At 61.8% G+C, this 8,199-nt stretch overlaps 1 protein-coding gene across 1 annotated transcript; it reads left to right on the top strand.

The window, feature by feature from the left end:
- Positions 1-4,882: 4,882 nt before the first annotated feature.
- On the top strand, positions 4,883-8,166 carry LOC110594655 (EMILIN-1-like; the record flags this gene model as incomplete). Its single annotated transcript, XM_021707448.1, has 4 exons — positions 4,883-5,052; positions 5,822-5,947; positions 6,293-6,513; positions 8,105-8,166. Coding segments are annotated over exons 1-4 (579 nt in total), but the record flags the coding sequence as incomplete, so codon positions are not given.
- Between the last annotated feature and the right edge of the window lie 33 nt (positions 8,167-8,199).

Genomic DNA, 8,199 nt, shown 5'->3' with positions numbered 1-8,199 from the left:
GGGGGGCGGCACGCCCTGGCCGCCTCCGCCCACCCCAGCCCCACCCGCACCCGGGATTTCCCAGAAGTTTCCTGCTTGCAAAGGCCACGCCCCCTCCCCCCCACGACCCGGTTCGGCTCTGCCTGGGAGAGTGAGGATCGCCCAGGGTTGTGCTTGATGCCTCCTGGAAGTCTGAGCGGATCCGAGTCCTGCTGGACGCTCAGGTCGACCGTGGGGTCAGAACCGGACCTCCCTTTAGAGACGAGCCCTACCTGGGCTACCCCTGGACGCTGAGCTTCCTAGGCGGCAAGTGACCTGAGAATCGGCGTGGAAGTGCTTCGGATCTCCAAGGCTGTCCCGGAACCACCTGGCCCGGCGCACGGTGTCCTAGACCATCAGAGCCGAAGGGGTCTTCGCAATCACTAAGGAGGAAACAGGCCCAGAGGTGACGGATTTGACACAAGTGTACGCGGTTGGAGACAGTGACACGGGTTCCTCTCAACCTGTTCCATTCCATGTTGGCTGCCCTAGGGTCAGGGACACGAGGGGAAGGGACGTCAGAACCGCCCAGCAATGTTCTTCTCCCAGAATGTCCTGGGCCTAGGTCAGCGAGTCCTTATTGGCCTTGAATGGGTCATTTGACCCGGTGCCTGGAAGAACAGGATTACAAAGTGGTCCATGAGACTGAACTAGACTCAACTAAGAGCTGACAAACCTTGAGAAAAGCTTGCATGGAAAACATGCGGAAAGTGAAGCCTTATCCCAGGGTGATCTGTGGGGGGAGAGGATGGAGAGCACTTGTGGAGTTGGATCTCTGTGATGAGGTGAGCTTTTCAAGGACAGGACTCCAGGCGAGGAGTGGGCTCAGGTGTGAGAAAGCAGCAAACCCAGGAGAGGGGCCTGGCGTCACACCTGGAGGAGCAATTGGAAGGAAGAGGAGCATGGACGCCTGGGGAAGGCTGCGCTTTGGCTCAAGATGCCCCACTCTTGAATCTCCATCGGGCTTGGTGTGACCCAAGGCCCGATTCATGCCGTCTCCCTGTTCCCCCCCCAATGTTCAGTCCTCTGACAGGGGTTCATGTCAAATGCTCCTTACTGCTGCCACCCTGTTGGCTGTCCTGACCCTGACCGTGAGCTCATTGCTTAGTCAGGGATGGTTGAATGAATGAGCTAGTTGCCTAGAATGGCCAAGATTTCCCACGGCACTAGATCCTTGGAAATTCCCCATCTTGGAGAGTTTGTAAAATAGATCATGTCCTGATGCCCCCTTTTTTTTAATTTTGAGGCTGGAGTGCAGTGGCACACTCACGACCACCGCAACCTCAACCCATTGGGCTCCCGTGATCCTTCCACCTCAGCCTTCCAAGTAGCTGGAACTACAGACGCATGCCACACGTCCGGCTAGTTTTTGCAATTTATTGTAGAGATGAGGTCTTGCCAAGTTGCCCAGGCTGGTCTTGAGCCCCTGAGCTCAGACAATCTTCTCACCTCCACTTCCCAAAGTGCTGGAATGACAGGCTGAGCCACTACGCCTGGCCTGACGCCCTTTTTCATCTAGCCACCTTTGGTGTCAGGACCTCTTTCCTGCTGCTTTGGAAATGTATGGCTACCTACACGGCTACCTACACAGCAAACATATGGCTACCTACACGGCCACCACCACGCCACTGCCTCACACTGCCACCACTGCATACCGTCTGACCTTAGTCTCTGTGCAGCCTGCCCATCCACCCTCAGATCAGCAGTGGCACTGCTGTCATCATCATCGCGCCCGCCCCCCTTCCCCCCCACCCCACGAACCCAGCACCACAGATTTCTTTGCAATCTCACAAACATTCATAACAGCTCCTGGGTTTTGGCTCCTCATGAGAAAACTAGATGAGATGCAACCTAGCAACTATTCCAAAGCCAACTTTTTTTTTCTTTTGAGTTGGAGTCTCACTCCGTTGCCCATGCTGGAGTGCAGTGGCACAATTGTGGCCACTGCAGCCTTGATCTTCTGGGCTCAGGCAATCCTTCCGCCTCAGACTTACAAGTAGCTGGAACTACAGGCGTGCACCATCACGCCCAGCTGATTTTTCTTGGTTTATTGTAGAGACGAGGTCTTGCCAAGTTGCCCAGGCGGGTCTCGAACTCCTGGTCTCAGGAAATCCTCTCGCCTCGGCCTCCCAAAGTGCTGAGATTATAGGCATGAGCCACCACACCCGGCCCAAAGGCAACATCTTTTACTTGACATATGTTGTACAATACATTTTTGAACTTCCAGGAGCAGGAGAGGAGATGGGTGACAGTCAGGCCGTGGCAAGACAGCTGGAGTGGCTTTTCAGGCTGCCAGAGGCCCCCTGAAGGGAGAGGAGGGGGTGGAGAGCAGAGGAAAAAAGCCCACAGCAGCAGCTGGGACAATCTGGAGGGAAGCGGGTTGGCTTCCTGCCAGGAACAGAGCTGTGACCCTCGCTGATGACGTTTCTGAAGTCAGGGCTACGGGTACTTCGTCAGGGCTTCCTGGGTGCTGGTCCCCAGGCCTCGAACGCAGCTGCGAGTTTGCATTTCAGTGGGTTCCGGCATTTACTTTTCTCACCAACATGTCCCCCAGCCCTCGAGGTCACACTGGGCCACGGGACATCAGAGGCCGACCACTTGGAGCCACCTTGGAGATTTGTGGCGTCCATTCTCATGGCTTCTTGCCATTGCCCTGCTTGTGTGGAGCGACTGAGGCTCCCGTTTCTAGCCGCCTCTGGACGCTTCCTTCCACTGGGATGTGCTCCTCGCTTTAATTCATTGTGTCCACACGCAGGTCGCCTTTCCCCCTCCAGGCCTGCTCTCTTCCTCAGCCCCGTCCTGGCTCAAGCCCTGTGTCTCCCTCCACCTGGTCCCTATGACCTGGGCAGACACCAAGCAGTCACAGCCTTCCCTTCCTGGCCATGGCGCTGTCACCACCAGAGTCCAAGTCTGCCCCGTTCTGCAGTGCAGAGCTTGGGGGGGCTGTGGTGGAGACACAGGCACCCTGAGGTGTCATGGGACTTGCTCAGTCGCGGCGCTAGTGAAGGAGCGGGCCCAGGCTCCTGCTCGGACACCCTGTGCACCACTCTCCTCTGTCTGTTGCACTTCTGCTCACACACATGTAGTCCCGCCTCCCAAACAGTCATTCGAGCCTCTCCCTAATTTGCCCACAAGCTGCCTCTCTGACTTTCCGCCCGCTTCTTTCTGGCACAAAAAGGAGCTGATGTTTGTCGAGTGCTTGCCATTTGAGGAGCACTGTTCTGGAATGCTTCACATTTGTTTAGTGATCGTGGACCTGGGACGAAGCGTAGTATTGTTAGCCCTGTGTTACAGATGAGGAAACCGAGGCAGGCTTCTGCTCAAGCCTGAACTCTCCCTCCCTGGTCTCTGTCCTTCACTCCCCGACACAGTCAGGCTGTTTTTCTCGATGGCTCTCCTCCCCAGCCTAGCCGTGCACTCAGTGGGCCCTGCCTGTGGACTTGGGCCCCCCCCACCCCCCGGCAGGCTGAGCTGCTGCTAGTAGACGGCCTGAGTCTTGCATGTGGCTTTGCTGCCTGGGCATCCCCAGCGCCTGGCACCCAGCATCCCCCATGCCCTTCCTGTCCGGTGCCCCCGCTTCTCTCCCCAGAGCACTCACCACACGGCAGACCTTGGTCCAGAATGCCGCCCCGAGGCCAGGCAGTGACAGGCCAAGCTGAAGATCCAGGCATCTCCCAGTCAGCCCAAGGTCAGGTGACGTGAGGTGCCGCTAGGGAGGCCATTTGGCCTCCTCCCTGAGGACCCCACAGAGAGGTCAGCTCACCCGCCACCCACCCAGCACAGCCTGGCCTCCCCCGAGGCTGGCCCGGACCCTATTTCCTCTGGTCCTCGAAGAAGGAGCCTTTCTCTCCTCGCCTCGTCCCTCCATTGCTTGATGGACAGCGCATCCCATTTCCAGACTCCTTCTTTCCCGTCTTCTCTGGACACACTGCCTGCCTCAGTGAGTCCCCTTCCTCTCCCTCCCTGGCCAGGAGCCCACTTTCCTCCTCCTCCCAAGTCACTGACCCGGGTGTTTGGAGTATGATCTCCGCCTCACCGATGTCTTGCTGTGTTACCTTGGGCAGACGGTCTCCCACTCTGGGCCTCAGTTTCCGCATCGCTGGAAGGAGGCGACTGGACTGAATGGTGGGCGAGTTCGTTCTGCCCTGTCTGGCCGACCCCTCCTGGCTCCCCTCCCCCTCCCTGGGGAGGTCTGCCCCTGCACCAGGAGAGCTGTGGCCCTGGCACCCTTCCTGCTGAAGGGACCAGCCCTGAGCCTCCCCCCAGCCTTGGCCTGGCTCCACGTGGCCGTCTGGGAGGCTGGCCCCAAGCCCGGCGGCAATCCACATTTCTGTTTTTCCTTTTTTTTCCCTCTCTTTCCCGGAGTTAACAAGAAGCAGATGTGGCGCACGATGGTTGGAGCAGGAGGAAGGGGGAGGCCTGACCGCCACCAGCCAGACAGGGGAGGAGGGGAGGGAGAGGCCGCCAGCCCCACAGCCACCCGTGCCTCTGAACGGCCAGGCAAAGCTCTGGCATCAGTGTCCAGTCACCGGGGAGGAGGACAGGGAGACCAGAAGGGCTGCCCGGGGCAGGGGCTGGGGACGCAGTACTTGGGAGGGGGCAGGGACCGGGCGCAGGAGGCCGGGGCATGAGAACAGACTCCCCTCGGAAGGGGAGGAGAGGAGAGGAGAGGAGAGGAGAGCGGAAGGAGCCTGAGAAGGGAAGAGGAGGGGAGAGGGTCGCCTGCAGCCAGGGGGCGGCGTGTGGCTGGGGGCTGCCAGCAGGAAGCAGACGGCCGCGCACGCTGTCCTGGGGAACGTGTCCCGGCGGCCCAGGCACCAGCGCCCGGCGGGATGTGTCTCTGAGGGCCACCACCAGCGCCACCATGGCCCCCGCCACCCTCTGGAGCTGCTACATCTGCTGCCTGCTGGCTGCGGCCGCAGGGGCCGCTAACTACCCACCTCGGGGCTACAGCCTTTACACAGGGGGCGGCGGGACGCTCAGCCCCGGGGGGCCCCAGGCTCAGAGCGCGCCCCGGCCGGCCAGCCGCCACAGGTAGGATCTGGGTTCCAGCGGAGGGCTGGCGGGAAGGGCAAGGAGAAGGAGGGCGCTGGCCGCCGTGCAGGGAAAGGCTGAGGAGCCCTTGGCCAGGTGCTGCTCCCACGCCCTCCCGGCGGGGCCTCCCTAGGCCCTGAGTGGTGCCTGGTGGGCAGCCTGGGCCCAGCTCCCACGCCCTCGGGGGCCTGCCAGTGGAGGCCCAGGGCGCCCCTCCCGCGGGCCAGGCCTTCTTGCTGCACGCATCTGACCCTTGGGCTGGCCCTCCCCGGGGCTTCTCAGCCCCTCAGCGTCCCCGTTCGGAGCCCACTCCTGCCCTGCTCCCTGCGGCCACACACAGATCAGAGGCGCCAGGGGAGTGGGGCCCAGAGTGGGATCACAGGCCGGGGGCGCTCGGGGCGCATCCACGGCGGTCCCCCGCCTAGCCCTGAGCTGGACCGCACCCTGCCCATCCTCTCCTGGAGGTGTGGGTGGGAGCCAGGACGCGGGGGGCACCTACGGGACCTGGCCGGTTCACCAGGGTGGGGGCTGAGGCCAGAAGGTGGACAAAGGGCCGTGTGCATTCAGGGGCTCCCGGGACCCTGCAGCGTGAGGACTGACTGTGCACTCCCACCTTGAAGCGTCTTGATCTGCCTCGCCACACGGGAGGCCCTGTCAGGCTCTCGCCAGTCCCGGGGGCCTGCGTCCCGCCCCCTCAGCCCCTTGGCTGGCCCCAGGGCCCCTCCGGGCCTGCCACGGAGCCCTGGGCCCAGGTGTGCTGTGTCCACAGGAACTGGTGTGCCTACGCGGTGACCCGGACGGTGAGCTGTGTCCTCGAGGATGGAGTGGAGACCTTCATCAAGCCAGACTACCAGCCCTGCGGCTGGGGCCAGCCTCAGTGTCCCCGAAGCATCATGTGCGTCCCAGGGCCAGGAGTGGGTGCGGGGGGAGCCGGACGCGGGCAGAAGGTGGGCAGCTTGGAACTTTGTCCAAAGTGGGAGGGGCAGAGTCCCCTGGAAGAGCTGCCGGACTTACCCCCGGCCAGCCCCCCTTGCCTCCCTGGGATGGGCCATCCTCAGGACAGGAGCTCTGGCTCCAGCACAGGCCTGGGGAGAGCAGGCTCTCGGCCCCTGGCCAGAGCGACACAGCTGTCAGCTGAGCAGGCCACATGCCAGTGCTGGGGACGCGGCAGAGGCCCGGCCAGCCCCCAGCCCCTGTCCCTGGGGATGGGCCAGAGCACAGCGGCTGCTCTGCCTCCCAGGTACCGCAGCTTCCTCCGCCCTCGCTATCGTGTGGCCTACAAGACAGTGACCGACATGGAGTGGAGGTGCTGCCAGGGCTATGGGGGCGATGACTGCAGGGAGGGGCCTGCCCCGGCGCTGGGCCCCGCCCCCTCTACACCGCGGCCCCCGCCCCGGCCCGCCCGCCCCAACCTCTCTGGCTCCAGTGCCGGCAGCCACCTCAGTGGGCTGGGGGGGGAAGGTGAGTGTGGGACCGTGGGGGGAGACACGGGGGCGATGTGCCTGGCCACTGGGGAGGGACAGAGGGAGTCGGTGAGGCCCCTGTGGAGTGAGGATGGGGGTGACATGGGAGGAGATGTGGGCAAGGCCACTGGGGAGGGACACAGGGAGTAGGTGAGGCCCTGAGGTTCCCTGAGTGGGGGGCAGAGAGGATGGAGGGAGAGGGAGAAGGCCAAGGGAGAACGGGCTCACACACGCCCACACATGGCCAACACCCTTCCCAGGGGCAGCAGTAGCAAGAGAACAGGCATTCCTCTGAGAACCCTGGTCCCTGGTCCTAGCATGTACTGCCTTGACTGTGGGTCCCTCACCCCGCGGCCTCTGGAGGCTGCAGGTCCCAGAGTGCCGCCGTCCTGTGGCCGGGCTCCCCTGTGAGAGTTGCACCGGATGTGCCTGTCCCTGCCCGCGAGATAACTGTGGACAGTTGGGAAACAGGAACTTCCTTGTGCCTCGGCCTCTCGTCTGTCCCTGCCGGAGTGCAGGGATGTGCTGCCCTGGGGCCACTGCTGTGCTGGCCAGGGCCTCCCCACACTCCTTTCGACTGTCCTGTGATGGGGACAGGAAGTGTCCTGCTGCCTTCGCAGATGAGGGCAGCGTTTCCAAGCGGTTAAGAGGCACAGGGATGGGTGGACAGGGCATGTCCTGGTGGCCCCACACGATCCGGGCTTGAAACTCAGCCCGCCACCGCAAACTGGTCGCCACAGCTGGTGACCTCCCATTGCGGGTCCTGTTTTCCAGTCCACACAGCAGGAAGAACTGCTGGTGTTTGCCCAGGGTAGTTGTTGTGAGGGCAGAGCCACTGTTCAGATTTAGCCTGTGGAGGCTCAGCCTGTCGGCCCAGCACTTTGGGAGGCCAAGGCAGGATCACCCGGGCAATACAGCAAGACCTCGTCTCTACCAAGAATCAAGATGTTAGCCGGGTGTGATGGCATGTGCCTGTAATTCTAGTCACTCTGGAGTCTGAGGTGGAAGGATTGCCTGAGTCCAGGAAGTTAAGGCTGCGGTGAGCGTACTACTGTACGCCAGGCTGGGCAACAGAGTGAGACCTAAATAAAAAGAAAAGGCTGGGCGCGGTGGCTTCACAGAGTGAAACCTTGACTCAAAAAAGAAAAAAAAAAAAGACTGGGCTCGGCTCAGCCTGTCATCCCAGCACTTTGGGAGGCCGAGGCAAATGGATTGCCTGAGCCCGAGGGTTTGAGACCAGCCTGGGCAACTTGGTGAGACCTCGTCTCTACATCAAAAATTAGCCGGACATGGTGGCGCACACCTGTAGTTCCAGCTACTTGGAAGGCTGAGGCGGAAGGATCGCTGGAGCCCAGCAGGTTGTTGCTGGGGTGGCCATGAGCATACCACTGCACTCCCGCCTGGGCGACAGAGTGAGACTCCAACTCAAAAAAAAAAACAAAAACGTGGCCTAGAGGCATTCTGTGAGCAGAGTTTCCTGTCTCCTTTTCTTGCTGAACCCCCAGCTCCTGCCCTGTGGGAACCGGGCAGAGGGAGCCGGGGCAGGGTCCTGAGCGTGCAGCCAGTCCTTTGCCCTCCGCTCTCTGCAGGTCCAGGGGAATCAGAGAAGGTGCTGCAGCTGGAGGAGCAGGTGCAGAGGCTGGCGAAGGAGGTGCAGGGCCTCCAGGGGGTCCTGCAGGGCCTG

This window comes from Carlito syrichta, unplaced genomic scaffold (assembly GCF_000164805.1).
Source record: "Carlito syrichta isolate Samal-C Ts95f unplaced genomic scaffold, Tarsius_syrichta-2.0.1 Scaffold117987, whole genome shotgun sequence".
NCBI lineage: Eukaryota > Metazoa > Chordata > Mammalia > Primates > Tarsiidae > Carlito > Carlito syrichta.
This window is presented reverse-complemented; position numbering and strand designations above follow the sequence as displayed.